General features: G+C 39.7%; 1 protein-coding gene across 1 annotated transcript; it reads right to left on the bottom strand.

The window, feature by feature from the left end:
• Positions 1 to 1,092: 1,092 nt before the first annotated feature.
• Positions 1,093 to 26,267, bottom strand: LOC795918 (uncharacterized). Its single transcript, XM_073945290.1, has 11 exons — positions 26,179 to 26,267; positions 24,798 to 25,000; positions 21,938 to 22,645; positions 20,026 to 20,073; positions 19,072 to 19,262; positions 18,752 to 18,842; positions 14,818 to 15,360; positions 13,969 to 14,675; positions 10,503 to 10,560; positions 7,199 to 7,630; positions 1,093 to 1,645 (listed from the first exon to the last, which is right to left on the bottom strand). Exons 2-11 carry the CDS (start codon positions 24,850 to 24,852, stop codon positions 1,206 to 1,208), a joined length of 3,273 nt encoding a protein of 1,090 aa, XP_073801391.1. The 5' UTR covers positions 24,853 to 25,000; positions 26,179 to 26,267; the 3' UTR covers positions 1,093 to 1,205.

Here is a 26,267-nt window from a genome sequence, read left to right as displayed (position 1 = left end):
CCTGCCACTGAATAAAAAAAATAAAATAAAGTCAACTGTACGAAGATGGCTTTAACACCAAGCGGAGTCCTCAGCCGTCAGATGTCACTTCACAGCAAATTGCGCTAATCCCGTCACGTCTGTGGTTTTGAGGCTGTTTACGCTGGTCACGTCATTCGTTTTATGTTGATTGGATTCAAATCTGATCATTTAAGACTAGTCAGGGACGCATTCCCGATGAAACTGGACGGGTGTAATTATTTGTCTTTAAACTAAAATTAATTTAAATAAACTGAATTATGACCATGTGATGCAGTGGCACAGTAGGTAGTGCTGTGGCCTCACAGCAAGAAGGTCGCTGGTTCGAGTCTCGGCTGGGTGAGTTGACGTTTAGGGTTAGGGTTATATTCTGAGTTTGCTCACTTCTGCTCCATTCAGTGTCTGTCCGCAGCAAATAGAAAACAATGTAATGATGTGACGTGCCGCAGAGGTGCCGTTGATCAGATGTTTATGAAACTGCTCTTCTCTCAGATGTCATCATTGTGTTTATTAGTACATGCAACACAGCACATTTACAACCCCACACACTGCAGTGTAGGAGTGGTGGAAAACAGTATACCATGTTTATGATGCAGATCCAGGACAGAGGTGATCAGTATCTGCGCTGGTTTCACCATCAACTTGTTACATCTCATTTCATTTAGCTTTTTTGGCAAAATACATCTGCAGGCAAGTGTGGTTGCACCTGTTAACACCCCATGAAAAAGTATCAAATAAAATAATAGTTATTTATAGTTTTAACTGATATCATTAATCGGTTATAATGCATCCTTTCGGTAACGGTTAAACGGTCAATATGAGCATCCCTAGTAGACACTGATCATGTCTATGGTTTCTCTACAACACAGTTGTCAGACTCAGTTCCTGGAGGGCCGCAGCTCTGCACAGTTTAGTTCCAACCCTAATTAAACACACCTGATCAAACTAATTGAGTCCTTCAGGCTTGTTTGAAAACTACAGGTGTGTTGGAGCAGGGTTGAAACTAAACAGTGCAGGGCTGCGGCGGTTCACACCGCTGCTCTGCAATGTGAATCCTCTCATGTGTTTTCGGGCTTTGTAAATCTCTGAATTTCTTATCACAGTGTGAACACGTGTACGGTTTCTCTCCAGTGTGAATCCTCTGGTGCCGTTTCAGTTCTCTAGATGTCATAAAAATGTTCTCACAGTCAAAGCACATATACTCTAACACCAGTGTGGATCCTCATGTGTAGACTAAGGGATGATGATTTGCTGAAACTCCTCCCGCATTGAGTGCATGTGAATGATATCTCTCCAGTGTGGATCATCATGTGTTTATGAAGATGTGACGAGTGGCTGAAACTCTTCCCACACTGAGTGCACGCGAATGGTTTCTCTCCAGTGTGGATCTGCATGTGTTGATTAAGGTTTGACGATTGACTGAAACTCTTCCCACACTGAGTGCATGTAAATGGTTTCTCTCCAGTGTGGGTCATCGTGTGAATCTGAAGACTGTTTTTGCTTCCCAAACGCTTCCCACACTGAGTGCATGTGAACGGTTTCTCTCCAGTGTGGATCATCATGTGTTTATTTAGGTGTGATGACTGGCAGAAACTTTTCTCACACTGAGTGCACATGTATGGTTTCTCTCCAGTGTGGATCATCATGTGTTGATTAAGGTGTGATAATTGGCAAAATCTCTTCCCACACTGAGTGCAGGTGAATGGTTTCTCTCCGGTGTGGATCATCATGTGGATCTTAAGACTGCTTTTGCCTCCCAAACTCTTTCCACACTGAGTGCAGATGAAACGATTCTTGTCTTTCCTTTTCAAAATACCATCAGTCTCTGAATGAGTTTTCTCAAATTGGACATGATGTTCCTCCTCTTTACTCTCCTCTTCCTCTTCAGTTAAGTCTGAAATAAATAAAAAAAGTTGAGTTTTTAGTAAGTCATAGAAACTCATCAAAAGCTGAAGTGAAAAGACACTGGAAACACCGGCAACAACTTTCAAGTTTACACTTAATACTAACAACAGGTTTGGCGTGCTGTCCCGTAAGAGAACCCTGAGCTTGGAGATACTTGAGCTGGTCATTTAGCATAGAAGGGTGTCGGATATCAGGTAGGAGCTTAACCCCTGGTAAAGGAGGGAAAGGGGGAGATGAGGTAGATGGAGGATTCTTCAAAAACGAAGATAAAGGAGGTCAGACAAAATAGGCTATTTTTTGTAGGCCTGAATTCATCTGATTGATTTATAGATGATTGTTAATGTGAGACCAGCCGCGATCAACCATAACACATGATCCACTCAAAATTACTTTATAAAATCTTCACTTCAAGAGTTCACACTTAGCTACTGCTTGATACTAATTGCAGGTTTGGCATGCTGTCCTGGGAGAGAAACCTGAGCTCTGAGATACTTGAGCCCAGGGCTCTCACCTGGTCATTTAGTATGGAGGGTTGTCTGTCTGAAATCAAGTAGGTCTCGAGAGCTTCACTGCTTGGCCCCTAATAATTTGCAATTTCCTCTCCATAACTGCCACCTTGTAGTGAAGGGGTTTAAGTGTCTGAGTGATTCTAAGAACTATGTTTTCAGGCGCTAGATGCCCCTGGCAGGGTCTCCAAATACAAAAGTAAACAGGTTCTAGGACCATGATGTCACCCAATACAACACAGCCAGAGCCTCACCTTAGAGTCAAGCCTGGGGTTGGGACTTGCATGCGAGTGCCTGGTAACTGGGTTTTATCCCATGGAAGCCAGCCTGAAGTAGTGACATAGGAGTGTCCTCCTGTAGGCTCACTGCCATAAGGAGCCAGTGCAACGCGTAACAGGTGGTGGTATAAAGGTCGAGACTACGACAACCTGATCAAACACAGAAACTGGCTCTTGGGACATGGAATATCACCTCACTGGGGGGTAATGAGCCTGAGCTTGTGTGGGAGGTTGAACGATACTGAGGAGAGTCAAGCTTAATTCCACACCCAGTTTAGACTATGGAACACAACTTCCTACTCTGGAGTTGCACATGGTGAGAGTGGGCTGGTGTGGGCTTGCATATAGCACTCAAACTTAGCTGCTGTGTGCTGGAGTTGGCCCCCGGGGAACAAGAGGGTTACCTTCCTGGACAATTGGGTTAGGGATAAGTCACTCACTGTAAATTTCCTGCCTGTGTAGGTACTGACAGTGATACCTGGGAAGAACAGCCTACCTAATCTAAATTGATTGGTACTCTTTGCTTGTTAGCTTGACTATAACAAACACCATGTTTAAGCATAAGGGTGTCCATCAATGACTAAGACCGTTGAATAAAGAAAATGGCCGAGCTGCTAGCTGATCACCACCTGGCAGTGAGTTGGATCCATTTGATTCCAAATAAGGTATGTTATTAAGCTGAAGGAGCCCTACCAGGTTTGGTTTGCTTGTAGGACTCCTGAGGCAGCTGATAGGTACTGACAGCTCAAGCAAGCGGTAGCCTGACGGGTTGTGGAAGCAATAAACTTGTACCTGGGAAAAGTTCAGGGAGACCATGAAAGAAGACTACCTGTCAGCTGCAAAGAGATTCTGGCAAACCAATCAGCACCCCAGGATGTGAAAGCAGTTCCCCACCAACACGGTTCACAGTAGAAGTGGGGAGTTGTTGACCTTGACTGGGCATGTATGTCAGACAGTGGATGGAATACTTTAAGAATCTGCTAAAACCCACAATAATTCTGACTTATTCCCAGTGGATGTTGGACTCCAGCAGGGCTGCCTTCGGTCACCAGTTCTGATCATTATATTTATGGACAGAATTTCAAGGGGCAGCCTAGGACCAGAGGGGGTCTGGTTCAGCAACCACATAATTCCATCTCTGCTTTTTGCAGATGATATTGTCCTTTTGGTTTCATGGGACATGGACCTTTGGCACGCACTGGGAAGTTTAGTGCCCAGTGTGAAGTGGCAGGGATGAGAATCAGCATCTTCAAGACAGAGGGCATGGTGCTCAACTGGAAAAAGGTGGCTTGTCGTTTTCAGCTTGGAGGAGAGTACTTAACCCAAGTGGAGTTCAAGTATCTGCAGTTTTGTTCATGAGTGAGGGAAGGACTGAATGTGAGATTGAAAGGCAGATCAGTGCAACAGCAGTAATGCAGTTGATGTATCAGTATATTGTGGTGAAGAAGGAGCTGAGCTGAAAGGCAAAGCTCTGAATTCACAGGTTAACCTACGTTCGTGCTATCACCTATGGTCAAGAGCTTTAAGTCATAACAGAAAGGACAAGATGTTGAATACAAATATCCAAAAATTGTTTCTTTCAAAGCATGGCAGGGTGCACCCTCAGAAATAGGTTGAGGAACTAGTCACCTGTGAGGAACTCACAGTACAACTGCTGCTGTCTCAGGAATCTCCTGGACTCCTACATAGGAAGGTGTTCTGGGCTTGTCCCACCGGGTAAAGACCTCAGTGAAGACCCAGGACAGGATAGACTTGTGTCTCTACTTGAGACACTGGGAACCTGGTGAAGAAGTTTCTAGGAAGAGGAAAGTCTGGGGTTCCCTGCTGAGACTGAGAGTTTCTTGCGAGTCTCCTCAAGGAGTTTCGACTGGAAGTACATCAACACACTGAAAACAATAAAAAAAATGTCTAAACAACGTTTAGTTCTCACTGACTTTAAGGCAGTCCTTTGAGGTGATTAATAAACAAGACAATGATGATCCTTTTTATATAATGATTAGTGCAAATCATAAATTGATGTCTGAAATATTCATTGGACAACGTCAACATACGAAAAGGCCAAAGCAATTGACCAATTAGCTTTATTAGAATAGTTGGTGCCCTAATTCTCTCTGCAGAAGTCATAAAATATTTATCAAGTTTGTATTCTAAAAAAAGTAAATGTAGACTACGAAGAATCTTGAACTTGAAAGTAAAGAAACTTTATTAATAAAAGAAGCAACAACACAAGACAAATGAATCAGCTTCCCACACTTAAAGCCTTGGTATACTGCAAACCAAATTGAAGAATAAACAGATTACATCATTTTGAACAAACTCTGGCTGGAATAATGTTCTTATTAAGTTCATTTAAGCAGTTGGAAACAACCCCCAATACCCTGGAAAGTAGAGCAGCAGAGCTGTACAGATATATCCGCACCTGTGCAATCACTCGCTGAGATATTTTAAAGACTCGGAGGGAGGCACACACCAAACCAGAAGCCCACCTCATCACACCACATCTTTTCTATGAGTTTGCACACATCTGCACCATTTAGTGTCTGTCCACAGCTAATAGAAATCCATGTAAAGTTGTGATGTGCCGCAGTGGTGCTGCTTACAAGATGTTTGAATTACTTTCTCTCTCAGCCGCCATCATTGTTTTTAGCAGTACATGAAAGAAGCTTCACACATTTACAACCCCACAAACTGCAGTACAGGAGTACCAGTGTTGGAAAACAGTATACCATCACTATATGTCTGTAGGCACGTGTGGTTACACATGTTAACACCCTGCAAGTTTACAGTTAAATATGAGCCTCCCTAGTAGAAACTAATTGTTTCTCACCAGTGTGAATCCTCTGGTGCCGTTTCACATCTCTAGCTGTAATAAAAGTCTTCTTACACTCAAGGCACTAGATTAGGGTGTGATGATTGGCTGAAACTCTTCCCAGAGTGCATGTGTATGGTTTCTCTGCAGTGTGAATCCTCCCATGTCTTTTCAGGTTTCACTCCAGAATCCTCTGGTGCTGTTTTAAGTGTCCAGCTGTATTAAAAGTATTCTTAAACTCAAAGCACATATACTCTCGTATACCGGTGTGGATCTTCAGGTGTTTATTTAGGTTTGATGAGTGGCTGAAACTCTTCTCACATTGAGTGCATGTGTACGGTTGCTCTCCAGTGTGAATCATTTCATGTGTGTTCAGATTTATGAACTGATTAAACCTCGTCAAAGTGCCCTTACAAAAAAATTACTACCGTTCTTTTTAAAGAATATTGCAGTTTTCCAGAAGTTAACTAAAAAACTGCAGTTATTTTTTGTAAGAGCCCTCTCAGTTTATTTAATGCAGGGATGTCCAAACTCGGTCCTGGAGTGCCGGTGTCCTAGAGAGTTTAGCTCCAACCCTAATCAAACACACCTGAACCAGCTAATTAAGCTCTTACTAGATATACTAGAACAGGGATGGGTAAGCTTGATCCTCGAGGGCTGGTGTCCCTGCAGAGTTTTGTTCCAACACTAGTTAAACACACCTGAACAAAGTAATCAGTGTCTTTAAGATCACTAGAACTCTATAGGGAGGTCTGTTTGAATAGGGTTGGAGCTAAACTGTGCAGGACACCGGCCCTCCAGGACCGAGATTGCCCACCCCTGTACTAGAAACTTCCTGGCAGGTGTGTTGAAGCTAAACTCAGCTGGACACCGGCCCTACAGGACCGAGTTTGGACACCCCTGATTTAATGTTACTTCAGTTGTAATGCAGACTTTACTTCAGGGGTCACCAATCCTGGTCCTGGAGGGCTGGTGTCCCTGCAGGGTTTAGCTCCAACTTCCCTCAACACACCTGCCTGGATGTTTCAAGTATACCAAGTAAGACCTTCAGTAGCTTGTTCAGGTGTGTTTGATCAGGGTTGGAGCTAAAATCTGCAGGACACCGGCCCTCCAGGAACAAGTTTGGTGACCCCTGCTTTACTTAATTGCGTTATAGTTGCTGTTGTACTGTTCAGTTCCCTGCAGTTATTCTTTTATAATTCATTTTTGCAAATGAACTAGAAACTACTAGAACTATAAACTAGACTAAAAAATTACTCGAATCCAAAAAAACATCCTTGGAAAAAAAGAACAAAATATTCTTGAAAGATGTTGAAGAACAAACTCCTTGTAACACAAGAGCAAGACAGTTCTAACCACACCCTCAGCATATCAGTCTTTCCTGCACTTGTGCTGCTGTAGTGTGAGTTTACCGCAACTTATACTGCTGTTGTACTACACTGTACTGTGTTTGAACTGTGTTTATACTTCATTGTATTGCAATTTTGCAATTGTACTTTATTTTACTGCAGTTATACTACTATATACTGCTGTTTTACATCAGTTTACCGCAGTTCTTTTTTTTTTGTACGGATGTGAACACTTGTACGGTTTCTCTCCAGTGTGAATCCTCTGGTGCCGTTTTAAGTCTCCAGCTGTGATAAAACTCTTATCACACTCAAGGCACATATACTCTCGTATACCAGTGTGGCTCTTCATGTGTAGATTAAAGGATGACGAGTGGTTGAAAGTGTTCCCACACTGAGTGCATGTGAATGGTTTCTCTCCAGTGTGGATCCTTATGTGTTGATTAAGGTGTGCCGATTGGATGAAACTCCTCCCACATTGAGTGCACGTGTATGGTTTCTCTCCAGTGTGGATTTTCAGGTGTCTATAAAGGGATGGTCTTCGGCTGAAGTTCTTCCCACAATGAGGGCATGTGTATGGTTTCTCTCCAGTGTGGATCCTCATGTGAACCTTAAGATTGCTTAGTCTTGCCAAACTCCTTCCACACTGAGTGCAGGTGAAACGGTTCTTGTCTGTACTTTTCAAAATACCATCAGTCTGTAAATAATTTTCTTCAATGTTGACGTGATGTTCCTCCTCTTTAATCTGCTCATACTCTTCAATTAGGTCTGAAATAAAAAGGTTGAGTTTTTAGTAAGTCATAGAAACTCATCAAAAGCTGAAGTGAAGACACTGGAAACACCGACTACACAAACTAATGTTGGTGCCCATTAATGTAATATAAATCTATCAAGTTTAGTTTTGATTTAATCTGAGTTCACGTTTGTAAAGGGCCTGTTTTTATTTGTATATATTCATAAGTGCAACAATGTTATGGTTTTGTTAAATTAATAAAGCATATAGGGAATACGTGTTCATCTTGTGCCTGACCGGCATATGCGTCAGAATAAAGAGCTGAATCTCCACGAATATTTAGATAACAGAAATGACAGACCTGACATCTGCACCTTTAAATCAGCCAACTCTTTTTGAAAACTAATGTTCTCTGGTTTAGTAATCCACATGAAATGAACAATGCAGAACTCTACAGTCTGAGCTCATTATCCGCTAATATGTTCATGTCTCATGCATTTAAACACAAATCACATGACACCCATGTGAACTCACGAACACATATCTGCTGTGGGTTCATCAATAGAGAGAAGTTTAATTTTTATCTTCAGGAATATGATGAAATTAGGACCCATATAACCTCAGAAGACCACCATGACTGAATTCCGATTTGTTCAGAGGATGATGTGTCACACGAGTTGTACATTTCAGAACCCAGCCAGGGGTCCATTCTTTGTACGTGGATTACTCAGTTAGCTGGATATTGACGATTTGACACGATCCAGGATCGTTTCGTTCTTTAAAGCTGATCTGAAAGTTGTTGTCATAGCAACAGCTCTGGTAGCTCAAACCTGATCGGGAGCAGTTCAATTCATATAAACAGGATTAGATCGGCTCAGTCTATGCAAAGAAAATACTGATAATATTAAAAATACAATATTAAACTGATACCATTAATCGGTTAAAACTGCATCCTTTTGGTTAACGGTTAAACGGTCAACATGAGCATCCCTGTCTATCACTGATCATGTCTATGGTCTCTCTCCAGTGGGGATCCTCATGTGAATCTCAAGGCTGCTTTTTCCTCTCAAACTCAGGAAAAACAACTCTTGTCTCTCCTTTTGAAAATACCATCAGTCTGTAAATGAGTTTTGTCCTCAACTTTGACATGATGTTCCTCCTCTGTAATCTCCTCATACTCTTTAATCAGGTCTAAAATAGAAAAGTGCAGTTTTTAGTGAGTCACTTCAGCTTTTGATGAGTTTCTATGAAAGACACTGGAAACACCGACTACACAAACTGTAATGTTGGTGCACATTAATGTAAAATAAATCAGATCATGTTTAGTTTGGATTTAATCTGAGTTCACATTTGTAAAGGGCCTAATTTTATTTTTATACATTCATGATTGCAACAAAATTATGTTTTTGTAAAATAAAATAAAAAACTGATAGGAAATGCTTAATCATTCTGCGCCTGACAGGCAAATACATCAGAATAAAGAGCTGAATCTCCACGAATGTACTCTGAAAACTGGACTGACACGGTTTCAATTTACCAGAACTTTTATGTAAAGCTGCTTTGACAGAATATACAGTGTAAAAGCGCTAAAAAATGATTGAATTGAATATTTAGTTAACAGAAACGAGAGACCTGACTTGTGCACCTTTAAATGAGCCAACAGAAAACAAATGTTCTCTGGTTTAGTGATCCACATGACATAAACAGTGCAGAACTCGACAGTCTGAGCTCATTATTAGGGGTGTCAAGATTTCAATTTTTAATCGAAATTTATGCTCAATTTCGATTATCGAATCAAAAAATAGAATCGTCGATGCTGCCACGCCCGCATGTCACGTTAGCTTGGCTTGCCAAGCGGGAAAAAACCGGCTTGTTGAAGTGCTTGTTAAACTGCAGAAGCAGGAGACCCGTCGACAGAGCTTAAACCCTCTCCTCTTTCAATGAAGTCGCCGGTGTGGAAGCATTTTGGATTTCCAGTTAGTTATGTTCAACGTTCGTGTTGTCGACAAAAAAAAAACACGCAAGCTCTGCTATGTACGTATTACGTACGGTTCGTCCGATAGACAACACCGGCATCGCGATCCTCCGCCTGCAAATCCGCTGGGGAAAAGTACACACTCAGGCCCTGTTTACACTGTCTTTGTTTTTAAACGGCATTTTAGAACGACAACGATTTGACATCCACAGTGGCGTGTAGCATTTCTGAGCAGCCCTCCATCCTCTCTACCTCTGAAAATGCACATCACGTGACCACACACACACAGACGCACACACAGCCATGCGCTCGAGAGAGCAGGTCCAGGCAGTCAGAGGACTGCTTCAATCTTTCACTCACTTGTACTTTGTCATTTTAGCGAACACCTCAGATACTGTTGGCTGGTTCCTGTTGGTTGTGCGTCTTTTTCACCGACGCCATTATAACGACACAGATCACTGCCTATTCACGAGTCCCGCAGGAAAAGTGATTGACAGGTGGTAATTATGTGTGTATCTTGCCTTTATTCATTTACTGTATGATTTGTTTATGGGTAAAACAAAGACCATGCAGGTCAGGTGGTTTAAACGGTAGGCTACAAATAATTAATTGGTCATTAATTATTCATAATCAAAAATCGAATCCTGCCTTTAGAATCTAAAATGTAATGGAATCGAGGATTTGGAGGATCGTGACACCCTTACTCATTATATACTAATGACTTCCAGCATTCAAACTCAAATCACACAGCAACACCCACATGAACTCATGAATGCCCACAAACACATGCATCGGCTGCGAGTTCAACTGATGAGACCACCTTCACTGTCTTCCCCACACCTGGGAGAGTTACGGTGGGGAGAATAGTAGCACACAAACCAATGTCTAGAGTGCAACAGATCACTACCTCTTATTATACAAGCCGTGTATACCTGAAATCAGCAGATCTGCACGGATGTAATCGCACTTGTAGAACTGTCGTCCCGTCCACTAAAGACGAATTTACAAATAACCTGATCGTTCTCTATTTCTAAATGCACCCGCATTCGGAAATGTCCCTGGTGTAGTGACCAGCAGTATGGATGCTGTCTTCCTTAACACACTAAATACTGTGGCACCCATCAAAAAAGGCAAGAGAGAATAAAACTAAACCCTTGACACCCCACCTCTATTGGCTCACAGAGAGTCTTCCAGCTCACTATTTTACCATCTCCTAGTACTTGGAGCGTTTCCTTTCAATTGCCTCTTCCATCCGCTCTTCCCAAGGCACTGTAAGCATAATCAACTGTGTTGTTGACTCAGAAATTATAATTTTGTCTGGTCGGAATGATGTTAATTATGTGCTGTGGGAACTGTAACTGCTTCCCCAGGTCAACTTGCAACTGCCAGTCAGGCCTTGTTCTTCGCAGTTTGGCATGGTTCCTCCCCAGCTTTCATAGTCAATCCTTCTTTTCAGCAGAGGTGTCAGGGAGTGCCGACACTTCTCCTCAGAGCCCAGAGGGTTAAATATTTAACAAACCTCCTTATACTGAGCATTTGATCAGAACATGGGAATAAAAGACAACTGAGCTTCAGTCCCTATAGTTGACCTTGTGAACAGAAAGTGTGTTTATTTCTCTCTGTCTTTATAGAAAATCATTTGTTTCTGTACAGTAAATCAGATCAACTGTTCAAAGCTTTTCCTCATGATTGTTCTTCAGGCTGATTAATGAAGAATCAGGAATAAACACCAACCTATTTGTTGTTCAGTGTCTTCATGTTTAATTCTGCAGGGTTCTGGATCACTCATGTTCTCGCTGTCCTTCAATAAACTCTTCACTGGAGCCTGATGGGAATATCACAGTGTTTACAGCTGAACTGGAGGAGGAGGAGCTTCACTGGAGGAGGAGGAGCTTCACTGGAGGAGGAGACAATTATTCTAATTAACATTCTGTTCACTTATATTTATATTTTATTGCTATATCAGCAGCACTGGCTATATTCATGACAACACTTGTATTAAATATTCAATATATAATTGATGATCATAACTGTTTCTGAAACATCATTAATTGGTTAAAAACACACAAATAACAGCAACACTGATAAAGTCTTATAAGCTCTTTCAGTCTGATCAATGATCAATATTGTACAATTCCTCCAGAAAACACATTTTTAAACATTTGCCTTCAAATATTTCCTGAATAAAAACATTCTCTAATATCATTTACAAATATACACTCTATTAAAATATGTTTCACCATCAAAATATTCTCACACAAGTTACACATAGGTTTCTCTTCCACTACTATTATAGTTTTACACTATTACACTAATCCCAAATTCTGTTTTACTGTAAAAGCCTTTGCGACTCTTCAAAGGTGTACAGAAGCATATTTGCAGTTAAAAGATCAATGTTAAACGAGCACTTAGTGAAGGAATGAGATGGAGACACAAATGAAAGGTGCCCAGATACAGGGTTTCTGCAGGTTTCACCAAGTTAAATTTAAGATGTTTAAAGACAATTATGAATTAAAGTTTAAAGGGCTAAAGACTAAAGAATTTTTCAAATGGCCCAGATGGAAAAGATTTTTATTTGGCCTTTCTAAAAAATATATAATATAATAATAAATAATAACTTAATAATACAATATTACATTAATAATAAAAAAATTCAATATTTTAGATTTTATTTCTAAGCTAAATATTTAAATATTGTGTAAAAACAAGCAAGCTCTACTTGTGTCCATACACTTTTTTCCGAACATAAACCTTCTTTAAAATAAAACTGAACAAATGTTTTAAAAGTTTAAAAAAAACTATAATAAGCTAAATATATGCACAACAATCTGTCCAAGTCGGTGTCTTCAGCAGTAAATACATGGAGAACTTTTACACAAATGTTACTGTAAGGAAAATAATTAAACCATTATGATAAATAGAGTTAAAATGACCTTTTAAATAAAAAGTGTAAAGTTTTATTGAGATGATTGTTGGTGATTGTTTGGGTTTTGGCCAGATTTGGTAGCAATACATGAACAAAGGAAAATTAAGACCTGTTTAATTAAAGATTTAACACCTACAACACAATATTTCACTACATTTAAGACTTTTTAAAGCCAAAATTTTGGGTTTTGAGATGTAAGACATGTTAAGACCCTGCAGAAACCCTGCAGATAACCCGTGAGTAACGCATTACAGAAGTGTTTACAGCCTAGCATCGAGCTAAAAACAAGAGACTATATTAGCATTGAGCAATTATGTTAAAGCAGTTCAACCCGCAAGATAATTGCAGCAAATCTGCGAACGCTACAAAGGTCAGATATAATACACTTACTTTGAATAGACGCACAACACCCGAAACAGAAGTGGAGTTAAAGCAATTCAACAGCAAACAGCAAAGCTCTGCACTCTCCGCCTCAGCTGCGTCGTGGGCGGGGTTTTTGCCTGCACGCTGATCAGAGAAAGCCGATTGGCTGGTTGTAGGCGCTCTGCGAAAGCCGATTGGCTGCCTGTAGGCGCTCAAGGAAAGCCAGCACGCCACACAATAAATCAAACAGAAAAGGTAAGCCTGATTTCGTCTAAATAATAACAGTCTGAATGATTTGGAGCTTTTAAAACATCACTGTTTTTGTTAACGTGCAGCTTCAAAAATGGAAACAACCCTTTCTAAAGGGAGCAGCGAGTGCTACTGTGCGTCCTTCTGGAGTGTTCACAACATTTTATTAATTTACTAAACAGATTACAGATCCTATAAAAGATTTCAGGTTGAGTTTTATTATGTTTGATACATTTCAAAGGCAAAAAACCCCTGCAAAAAAAACAACAGTAAACATAAATTTGACAAAATTCTCTTTCTGGATTTCTCATCTGCTTGTATTTCTTCCAGCATATTAGCTGCCACACTTGCAAATGCACATTTATTAGACAACAAAATGATGATGGAAGCATACGAGTGGCACAATTCATTTTGAAATATAATATGCAAATTGGCAAAGCAATATGTTGTATGACAATGTATTTCTGTATTTCAATTAGCATTTTCCAGGACATATGTGCAATGTTTGGTGGAGAATGAAAATGTTTCAGTGTGCGCCCTCAGTCATATCCGCGTCGAGGTTGGCAGAATAGAGAGGGTTGTGGGCGGCGAGAACGTCCTTTGCCTAGAGCGGCAGTTCAGCTTGCTCCGGCCCTGACTCCACTGTGTTATAAATGTGATTGGTTTTATTGCAAGGAGTTATGGTTTAAAAGGTAATATTGCATTGGTTTGATTTGAAGTAATGGTTTATTTTTATTTTTAAATATTATGAATTACGAGATTACCCATGGCAACTAATGTAATATAGTCGTGGGCCAAAGGTAAATATACCTTTGGCCCACGACTCTAAATAATAATTGGTTTTTGGCCCTTCATACTTAAAAGTTTGGGCACCACTGCTCTCCAGTGTGAATCCTCTCATGTCTTTTCAGGGCTTGTAAGTCTCTGAATTTCTTTTCACAGTGTGAACACTTGTACGGCTTCTCTCCAGTGTGAATCATCATATGTAGTTTAAGGCTTGATGATTGGCTGAAACTCGTCCCACACGGAGTGCATATGAACGGTTTCTCTCCAGTGTGGGTCCTCATGTGTTTAATAAGGTTTGAGGAGCAGCTGAAACTCATCCCACACTGAGTGCACGTGAATGGTTTCTCTCCAGTGTGGATCCTCATGTGTTCATTAAAGTGTGATATCCGGCAGAAACTCTTCCCACATTGAGTGCATGTGTATGGTCTCTCTCCAGCGTGGATCTTCATGTGTTCATTAAGGTTTGATAAGCGGCTGAAACTCCTCTCGCACTGAGGGCAGGTGTATGGTTTCTCTCCAGTGTGGATCATCATGTGTTGATTAAGGTCTGATGATTGCCTAAAACTCATTCCACACTCAGTGCATGTGAACGGTTTCTCTCCAGTGTGGATCCTCATGTGAATCTTAAGGCTGCTTTTTCTTCCGAAACTCTTCCCACACTGAGTGCATATTAAACGATTCTTGTCTCTCTTTTTCAAAATATCATCAGTCTGTAAATGCTTTTCCTCAATGTTGACGTGATGTTCCTCCTCTTTAATCTCCTCATACTCTTCAATTAGGTCTGAAATAAAAAAAGTTACATTTTTAGTAAGTCATAGAAACTCATCTGTAATTTGGAAGCACATTAATGCAAAATAAATCGGATCATGTTTAGTTTTGATTTAATAATAATGGATTTTTAATATTAATAAAAGCCATCTCACAATCAAAGCATATATACTCTCTTGCACCTGTGTGGATCTTCATGTGTTGATTAAGGTTTGATGATTGGCTGAAACTCTTCCCACATTGAGTGCATGTGTACGGTTTCTCTCCAGTGTGGATCATCATGTGTTGATTAAAGTGTTCTAATTTGTAGAACCTCTTCCCACACTGAGTGCATATGAAGAGTTTCTCTCCAGTGTGGATCCTCATGTGTAGTTTGAGGTTTGATGATTGGCTGAAACTCTTCTCACACTGAGCGCACGTGAATAGTTTCTCCCCAATGTGGCTCATCATGTGTCGTTTAAGGTTTGATGATCGGCGGAAACTCTTCCCACACTGAGTGCATGTGTGTGGTTTCTCTCCAGTGTGGATCATCATGTGAACCTTAAGATTGCTTTGTCTTGCTAAACTTCTCCCACACTGAGTGCAGGTGAAATGATTCTTGTCTCCACTTTTCAAAATATCATCAGTCTGTAAATGATTTTCCTCAATTCTGACATGATGTTCCTCCTCCTTCATCTCCTCATTCTCTTTAATTAGGTCTGAAATAAAAAAGCAAGTCATCAAAAGCTGAAGACACTGGAAACATTGGCTACACAAACTTGATGCACATTAATGTAAAATAAATCAGATCATATTTAGTTTGGATTTAATCTGAGTTCACATTTGAAAAGGGCCTGTTTTTGTTAGGTGTGTGCGGTTAGTGAGATTGAATCTGAATCATGGTTTGAACATGCACAATCTCTAAATCGTCTACAGCACTATTTTCCTGTGCGCTACAGTCCTGACTGATACTTCTCCCGCGGAGTGCTATTTGAACCAATCACAACGCAGTGCTTTTAAACAGAACACGAGAACAGGAGACGGAGCTTAATGACGAATAGTCTGCATGAACAGACTCCTTTGTCGTTGCTACTCGGCTATTAAAACGTTTCTCAGAGAATGACAAATTAACAAAACATTGCTGCAGCTCTGATACAGGTTTTATTTATGGAGATAATTTAAAAGCACTGGGTGTTTGGAGGTCCTGTGTTTGTCTGAGGTAGTCTACCGAAATGTGTGTATTCCAATTAAAGTATGAAGCTGAATCGGTCAGTTCTTGTTACGTGACTCATGGTGCGACATTCTGAGAAGTTTAGATGTTTTCAATTGGGCGCTCCTGGAATATGCAAGCGCATCCTTCCCAATATGCACACAAGCCTCCATTGGAACTAACTTGTGAGCACAAAAGACATGTCAACAAACTATTTCACAGCAACATCACAAAGAGGTCTATGATTATGTATGGCAAAAAATAAATAAATCTGTGCTACACGCAACTACTTCTGATATGTGCTCAAGCAGAACATCGGAGACTTACTAGAGTTTGACAGAACGCCACACACGCACACAGTAGTATTTGCAGTGTTGGGCAAGCTACTTGAAAAATGTAGTGAGCTTAGCTATTAGCTACTCAAAATATAGCTCAACTTCACAAGTATTTTTTTGAGCACAACATCAGAATTGACGTTTTTGCATCTTGACGTACTTCAGAAATAACTTCTCTTCCTCAGTCATCTTACCATTACTCAAATTTCTAGTGTTAGCGACGTCACCAACCAGAGCTAGAGGTAAAAGTAATGCACCAAAAACTTTGTCGTCGACTACCGCAAAACAGGAAGAAGGAATCGTCATTCTTACCATCATATGGATTTTCTTTCATCGGCTGGACACTAGCCTCACAGCTCTGTGAATGTCGTCGTCACTGATCCGCGATTGGTAAATGTAGCTTGTGTGGACTCTACTGCGCTACCTATCGAATAAAATAGCTTCGCTACTGAAAAGCTACTGCGACACTACCGCCACGCTATTGAGATATGTTAAGCCAGCTGCCCGATGTTTGTGCCGTATGGCACCTCTGAGTCTGTAATCCTGATGCCATGGGCCAGATCAAGCCGCTCCTCCTCCAATCATCCTCGCTATTGCTCCCAAGACAAAAACAACGAGTGGACATGACTGCAGCACGGTGACGCATTAAATACGACCGAGCAGACACTTAAAACTAATTGAACACATAATGTGTTTTATTTCTGTATTAGTGATCGCAAACAAATCCTTTATTTCAACCGGATCTTCTAAGTGAACCGGTTGAACTAATTCAACAAATCAAACTGAATCATTTGAAATGATTTGCGTCTCCAGTAAGCACTCTTACCCACAAACTACTTATTAACATGCTTGATCCCCCCTGACTCGAAATAAACCAATATACACAGAGTTATTCAGTTATTAGAACAGTACACCAAGATCAGATTTGAGAACTCTTAACAGTGCGCATGCGTGATTCAGTCAATCCAACACAAACAGTAAATGACAGCCTGAAGCAAACTTGAACTGCAGTACGGGTAAACAGAGGATTTAAATGCGAGGATCTGGCCAAACGTGAGTTTATTTCATAACAGGAAGTCGTAATAAAGTTTAAAAGTGAATCATGCTTTAATAGGGTTGCAAAACATAATTGCAAGAAACTTTTCAGATCATGATGATGTTTAACTGACTGAAATTGCAGACTTTGTTGATATGTTAAGTCCAAACTTGGGAGGATTGTCACGAAAGATCTGGTTCACGTTAAAGATCTAAACTAACCATCGCTACTGTGCATCTATCCTCAGAAGCAGCCGATACTGTACTTTAAGCTGCTATCTTGTGGGTTGTTGTGCTTTAATTTGAGGATGAGTTAATGGTAGAAGGTAATGTTCTTGTGTCAAAAAAAATGTCTATATATAAATAATAAATATATAAATATTAATATATAATAATATATATAAATATTAATTTTATTCAATAATGTAATTAAAACATGTAATTAATGCGAAACAATCTAAATATAGTCTTTAAAATAGTCATAATCATAGGCCATTTGGGCATCGTACGGCTTCTAATGTGAAACATCGCAATGAAAAATGGCATCATTGTCGTATGATTATTTACGACGTATGATTATTTATGAATAATAAATTAATTCATAACACAGTGCTTCCCACAAATAGACTTTACTTGGTATATTAACAGCTGCCCAAGTATATTTGGTGGTGACGCATAAATAATAATGTTATTATCATTCGTTTACACTTTTTTTTTTTTTTTGTATCTGCCCAATCAAGCCAAACATTCGCAATCGATTAACCAGAGGAGCTGTTCGGAGATGCTAGATACAACTCCAGTGTGGATGTGGATCGTTTTCATTTTAAAATGCCATATTAAAACTAAGTTGTATTAGTGTAAACAGGGCCTGGGTGTGTATTTTTCATAAGCGGGTTGCTGCTGTGATGGGAGCGGATCGAAGGGTCACGTTGCCAGCTCAGCATTGTGACGTCTATCGGTGATGGCATTGTCTTTAGACCCAACCCTAAGCCCTACACCAGGGGTCACCAATCTTGTTCCTGGAGGGCCGGTGTCCCTGCAGGGTTTAGCTCCAACTTGCCTCAACACACCTGCCTGTGTTACTAGTATACCTAGTAAGAGCTTGATAAGCTTGTTCAGGTGTGTTTGATTAGGGTTGGAGCTAAACTCTGCAGGAACAAGTTTGGTGATCCCTGCCCTACACCAAACAAATTATTTCGGTCTAAAATCAGGCGTTTCAGTTTTATTGTCCAACCCCTGTATGTTTATTGTGTGCTAAACAATAACAATGTAGTTTCATAAAATATAATACGCAAGTTTAGTTTATGTATGTTAAATAATGTTCATGTGACACGAGCGAGCAGAATCACTATTACTGTTAATATGCTGGTGTCTAAATGTTCCTGTGACTTTTAAAGAAAGTGTGTTTATTTCTCTCTGTCTTTATAGAAAATCATTTGTTTCTGTACAGTAAATCAGATCAACTGTTCAAAGCTTTCCTCATGATTGTTCTTCAGGCTGATTAATGAAGAATCAGGAATAAACACCAACCTATTTGTTGTTCAGTGTCTTCATGTTTAATTCTGCAGGGTTCTGGATCACTCATGTTCTCGCTGTCCTTCAATAAACTCTTCACTGGAGCCTGATGGGAATATCACAGTGTTTACAGAATGAAGGAATGAGATGGAGACACAAATGAAAGGTGGCCAGATAACCCGTGAGTAACGCATTACAGAAGTGTTTACAGCCTAGCATCGAGCTAAAAACAAGAGACTATATTAGCATTGAGCACATATGTTAAAGCAGTTCAACCCGCAAGATAATTGCAGCAAATCTGCGAACGCTACAAAGGTCAGATATAATACACTTACTTTGAATAGACGCACAACACCCGAAACAGAAGTGGAGTTAAAGCAATTCAACAGCAAACAGCAAAGCTCTGCACTCTCCGCCTCACACTGAGCGCCGTGGGCGGGGTTTTTGCCTGCACGCTGATCAGCGAAAGCAGATTGGCTGCTTGTAGGCGCTCTGTGAAAGCCGATTGGCTGCTTGTATGTCAATTAGTCTCTCGACAAAAGAGAGAATCAGTTGTGGTCAGAAGATTAAATACTCATTTCATGATTTTTTTAATTACAAAACAGAAGCTTTACATAAAAATAAAATATATTTTAACATTCTTATTTATTAACAAAAATAGATAAGTGAATATTTACAAACCAGAAACCCTTTTTACACTTACCTCTGCATTATTCAGACACTAGATGGCAGCAAACAGTCAAAAAACTAAGAAAACCAGAGTAAACACAAAACAGCTTTAAAATAATCTCATTTATTAAGGACTAAACATCCAAACCTGCATTAGCCACACGTGAACAAGTAAATGCCCTCTAAATCTAATACCTGGTTGTGCCACCATTAGCAGCAACTGGAAGTAATCAGGCTAGTGTTTCACATCTCTGTGGAGGAATTGTGGACCAGTTTTAATTGAACTATATTAGAAGGTTTGAGCATTAATGGACTTTTTGAGGTTATTCCACAACATCTCAATCAGTCTGGACTTTGACTATCCCAGATGTAACAGGATGCATACAAACATGCCAAGTTGGGATGTTCCTTAAGAAGAATAAAGACTGACACTGTGGATTAAGTACCAAGTTACCAATTTCTTTCTCACATACTATTTGTGCTTGTTCACGTGCTCATTATCTGGTATACCTTTCCAGAGGTTGCTGGTTCTGTATTATTCCTGACAACAAGTCACCCACTGCATGAGTGTTGTCTTCATTTGTTGGTCCACCACCAGTAATATATCACTGTCTTCTTACCTCTGCATTCTGACTTTTTAAAGCCAGTTTTAGGTTCCTCCACAGAGTCTGTAAGGCAAATATCTTTCATTATAAATTGTGATAAAAATATAAATGCAATGATAATAATAAAGAAATCTCACCTGAAATTATTGTATTGTTCTCCTTTTCTTTTGTTCACTAGCAGTAGTGTGGGGTTTGCGTTCAATAACTGGATAGTTTGTCAAATTGTCTGCCATTGCTTTGTGTCAAGATTTAAGCCAAGGGTGTTCAAAGTCGGTTCTGGAGGGCCGGTGTCCTGCTGACTTTAGCTCCAACTTGCTTCAACACACCTGCCTGGGAGTTTCTAGTATACCTAGTAAGAGCTTGATTAGCTTGTTCAGATGTGTTTAATCAGGGTTGGAACTAAACTCTCCAGGACACCGGCCCTCCAGGACTGAGTGTGGACACCCATGGTTTACACCAGGGCTGTCCAAACTCGGTCCTGGAGGGCTGCTGTCCTGCAGATTTTAGCTTCAACTTGCCTCAACACACCTGCAAGGATGCGTTTAGAAAGCCTAGTAAGAGCTTGATTTGCTAGCCCAGGAGTGTCTGATTGGGTTGGGACTAAACTCTGCAGGACACCGGCCCTCCAGGAGCGAGTTTGGACACCAAACAGTGTTTTGTACACCATTTCAGGTTTTAATGAACACCATCAGACCTGCAGCATAAGCCTACCTACATTACTCCAGGGCTCTGGGGGGTTCCTCCAGAGACTGGGAGTTGGTCTCCTTATGGAAGTGGGTTTCTGTTGGAAGTACATCAACATAATTCTAACCTTTGGTTCTCGCTGATTTTAAGGTGGTCATTTGATGTTATTAATTAAACAAGACAGTGCTGGTTGCTTATATATGAATGAGTGCACATATAAAATGCTGTCTGAATTATCCAATAGACAATAACAACATAAGAAAGGGCAGCAGCAACTGACCAATTACCTCTGATCTATCTAAACATGTGAGAGAGTTTAGGATGTACATCTTTTTACCAACAAGTTAATGGAAACAGATTTTACAAATAGTGTTTTAATATTGTTGATTTAACTCTCTCTGCTGAAATCAGAAATATTCATCAAGCTTGTTTTCTACTCAAAGTAAATGTAGTAAACTAGAAAGAGTCTTGAACTTGAAAGTAAGGAAACTTTATCAATAAAAGAAGCAAATACACAAGACAAATTAATAGGATTTCCAAACTTAAGGCGTTGGTATACTGCAAACCAAACTCTGGCTGAAATAACGTTCTTCTTGAGTTCATTTAAGCAGTTGGAAACAGCTTGGTTTTGGCTCCTAAACACCTTTGAGCTACCATTGTCAATTATGCAACCAGTGGGTGTCTCCTGGTGCTCTGCCTTCATTGATGTGCGGTTTTCCATTGATTTGCTTCTCATTCAGGGGGTCAGACAGCAACACTAGCCACATGAACACACTGGAGAGTGGAGCAGCAGAGCTGTACAGATATATCCGCACCTGATACGATTTTAAAGACTCGGATGGAGGCACACACCAAATCCAGAAGCCCACCTCGTCACGCCACATCTTTTCTATGAGTTTGCACACATCTGCACCACTCAGTGTCTGTCCACAGCTAATAGAAAACCATGTGAAGAGGAGAGGTGCTGTTTGCAGGATGTTTATGAAACTGTTCTTCTCTCAGCCGCCATCATTGTGTTTAGCTGTGCATGTGAGCAGCGCAACACATTTACAACCCCACCCACTGCAGTGCAGAGTGTTGGAAAACAGTATACCGTCACTCAGCCTTTTCAAACATTATTCAGACATGAAGCATCCTCTTACATGAGAGAGTGTTTGCTGTATTTACGTCATGTGTGCAGCTTTATGTCCACTTGTTCCTGTAAGCTGTGCTGAATGACAGAACCTCTGTATAGACACTGATCACGCCTCAGGTTTCTCTCCAGTGTGAATGCTCTGGTGCAGTTTCAATTCTCCAGCTGTAGTAAAAGTGTCCTCGCACTCCAAGCACATGAACTCTTTCACACCACCGTGGATCTTCATGTGTAGATTAAAGTGCGATGATTGCCTGAAACCCTTCCCACACTGAGTGCACATGAACGGTCTCTCTCCAGTGTGGATCATCATGTGTTGATTAAGGTTTGAGGACTGTATGAAACCCTTCCCACAATGAGTACAAGTGAACGGTTTCTCTCCAGTGTGGATCCTCATGTGTTGATTAAGGTTTGATAAGTGGGTGAAACTCTTCCCACATTGGGTGCATATGAACGGTCTCTCTCCCGTGTGGATCATCATGTGTATGTTAAGGTTCGATGAGCTGCTGAAACTCTTCTTACACTGAGTGCATGTGAATGGTTTCTCTCCAGTGTGGATCCTCATGTGTTGATTAAGATGTGCTAGTCGGCTGAAACGCTTCCCACACTGGGTGCATGTGAACGGTTTCTCTCCAGTGTGGATCCTCATGTGAATCAGAAGATTGGCTTTTCCTTCACAACACTGTCCACACTGAGTGCAGATGAAACAATTCTTGTTTTTCTTTTTCTTTATCTTATTACCGTCAGTCTGTAAATTACTTTTGTCCTCAACTTTGACATGATGTTCTTCCTCTTTAACCTTATTCTCTTCAATTAGGTCTGAAAAAAAAAAAACATTAGGTTTCAATAAGTCTTTAAAACGCTCATCTAAAGTCATAAAAAGGTACTAAAACATTGGCTACACACACTGTAATATTGATGCACATTAATGTAAAATAAATCAGATCATATTTAGTTTAGTCCGTTACACGTATACACATTTAAGCAGATACTTACATGAAGATCAAATTGTTGCTCATATTAAGGAGACACAGGTTTGAAAGCTGTAACTGGCCTGCCTTCATTTGAATATATTCATAATTACAACAAAAACAATTTTCTAAAATGTGTAAAGCAGACAGGGATTACTTTCTTTGACTGACAAATGTGTCAGAAAAAACTGCTGAATCTCTGTGAATATTTAGCAAAGACATGAGACACATCTACATAAAGCCTGAAATGTGCACCTTTAATATGGTGTAAAATCAATGCCAAAAGTTTTGCAATAAAAAGCTCAACCTGAAAGAAATAATACATTGATTGAATTAACTAGTGCTTGCATTTTAATGACTTAATCTGCCATGGTTTGTGTTTTTAGCTCCTGAAATTGAACACAGCTGTTTAAGCGGTGAATATTTTAACTAAAAATATCTAACACACATTTTCATGATTAAAAATTAGGCATGAGACGATAACCGGTTTTAAGGTATACCGTGGTTTTGAAAAGTCAAGGTTTTAAAGCAGTTCAAATTTTCTGTTTTACCTTTCCTAAGGTATTTGTAAGTTTTGTTTTACGTGTTTTTATGACTATTTTATTGAGTTGAGTATTGAACAGTGCAGTGGTTTACTTTATATCCGGAAAAAAACAAAAAAGATATCCAAAGGTGCCTTTCCAAGTAAAAAGACATCTGTGTTTTTGAAACTAATTAAGACAGCAGATGTCATCTAATGTTTGCTGACATTTATTGTTTCAAAATATTTTATTTTTTAACCCAGAAATTTAAAAAGAATATATTTTAGAGCAGTAAACACAATACCATAATATCGTGAAAACAAGATATTTTTACCCAAGGTTATCAGGAATCTTATACCGGCCCATACCCATTAAAAATTCAATAATTCACAATCAACTTCCTGTCTGCACAACCAAAATATTCTGTTCAGCTTAAAAATACGACATATTATATTGAAAAGGCAATTTTCAGTTTATTTTATCCACCTCCATGAATTCAGCGGTTCTAATACAGCTGTTAAAATCCGACATTACATCCACGAGCTGCAGGAAAAGCAAGAGATTGTAAATCTCAGACTGCTTTTTCACTAGCAGGGGGAGATGGACCAAATAAGACTTTTAAACCAGTAAATAGGTGAGAAAACAGATCATAACGGCACAAGAGTAGCATTTAATACTACCATCAATGTTTTGGATAGGAATGCTCCTTTCGGTTCATTTTGACAACTGACGCTCGTTATTAACGGGTAACTGGTCCAATTAATAATAGATTATTATTTAGTTTTTTAAATAATTGACACGTCACACTCCTCAGCCTACCGGGAAAATCTATGCCGGGGTACTGGAGAAGAGGATCCGAACGGTTGAACCTAGGACCCAGGAGGAACAATGCGGTTTTTGTCCAGGCCGTGGTACACTGGAGCAGCTCTATACCCTCACCAGGGTGCTCGAGGGTTCATGGGCGTATGCTCAACCAGTTCACATGTGTTTGTGGACTTGGAGAAGGCATTCGACTGTGTTCCTCGTGGCATTTTGTGGAGTGTGGTCTGGGACTATGGGGTCAGAGGCGCTCTGTTAAGGGCTGTCTCATCCCTGTATGAACTGAGTAGGAGTCTGGTTCGCATTGCCGGCAGTAAGTCAGACTTGTTTCCAGTGCATGTTGGGCTTCAGCAGGGCTGCCCTTGTCACCAATTCTGTTCATAATTTTTATTAACCCTATAGGCGTAAACTGTTAATATTACTATCATTGACTGCTATATAGAATATAAACTACAAAAGAGAAACGGAGGAAAGGAAATAATATAATAATAAAAAAATACAGTAAATAAACACAAGGCCGGGGGTAACGACAATTAGGAACAGAGATATTGCTGATATTGCTTTATTAATTCTAAGGGAAAGCAATATTGAACCGATTTAAATATTCCTGCATAATGTGTCACCTGACTGCTCCGCCCCTGATCAGGAATAAACACCAACCTATTTGTTGTTCAGTGTCTTCATGTTTAATTCTGCAGGGTTCTGGATCACTCATGTTCTCGCTGTCCTTCAATAAACTCTTCACTGGAGCCTGATGGGAATATCACAGTGATTACAGCTGAACTGGAGGAGGAGGAGCTTCACTGGAGGAGGAGGGGCTTCACTGGAGGAGGAGGAGCTTCGCTGGAGGAGGAGGAGCTTTACTGGAGGAGGAGATAATTATTCTAATTACAAGTTGTTCGCTTATATTTATATTTTAATGTCATATCAGCAGCACTGGCTATATTCATGACAACACTTGTATTAAATATTCAATATATAATTGATGATCATAACTGTTTCTGAAACATCATTAATTGGTTAAAAACACACAAATAACAGCAACACTGATAAAGTCTTATAAGCTCTTTCAGTCTGATCAATGATCAATATTGTACAATTCCTCCAGAAAACACATTTTTAAACATTTGCCTTCAAATATTTCCTGAATAAAAACATTCTCTAATATCATTTACAAATATACACTCTATTAAAATATGTTTCACCATCAAAATATTCTCACACAAGTTACACATAGGTTTCTCTTCCCTGTTCAGTAAATATGTGTGTAAGTGTTGAGTGGCCGATTCTACATCTCATGTGTGCAGCGTGATCATGTCTCTGATTGCCTACAGTTATCTCTCAATACTGTAATACATTCATTATTAAGTGTTTTATACTATTATACTAATCCCACATTCTGTTTTACTGCTAAATAAAAGCATTTGCAACAACGTTAAACATTTATAAAACAAAAACTATTTAAAAATGCTGTTAAAACAAAATAACCTGTTTAATGTTCTCTATATTTTTGCTGATTTTATTTACGTTTTGCTAACAATGTTATTAGCCTATGAAATAAAGATTGATTATATTAATTGTTACATATTTATTTCTCTTCAAAGTTTACACAAGCAGATATAAAGTTAAAAGGATCAATAATCAATATTAAACTGTATTTAAACACTCTTAGGTCTACTTCTCATATGCAGAATAGTCAATATGTAAATAACCCAGCATCAAATGTAGTAAACCCAGATCTCCTCAGCTGCTACAGGCCTCTCCAGTCTTACATTTCTACGCTGTAACAGATGTGTTTGTTGGGAAGTTGTTTACAACACACCTCTGAAACAAGCACTTAGTGAAGGAATGAGATGGAGACACAAATGAAAGGTGGCCAGATAACCCGTGAGTAACGCATTACAGAAGTGTTTACAGCCTAGCATCGAGCTAAAAACAAGAGACTATATTAGCATTGAGCACATATGTTAAAGCAGTTCAACCCGCAAGATAATTGCAGCAAATCTGCGAACGCTACAAAGGTCAGATATAATACACTTACTTTGAATAGACGCACAACACCCGAAACAGAAGTGGAGTTAAAGCAATTCAACAGCAAACAGCAAAGCTCTGCACTCTCCGCCTCACACT

Source organism: Danio rerio, chromosome 3 (assembly GCF_049306965.1).
Source record: "Danio rerio strain Tuebingen ecotype United States chromosome 3, GRCz12tu, whole genome shotgun sequence".
In the NCBI taxonomy this organism is placed as follows: Eukaryota; Metazoa; Chordata; class Actinopteri; order Cypriniformes; family Danionidae; genus Danio; species Danio rerio.
The sequence above is the reverse complement of the archived record's forward strand: the minus strand, read 5'-3'. Positions and strand labels throughout refer to the sequence as shown.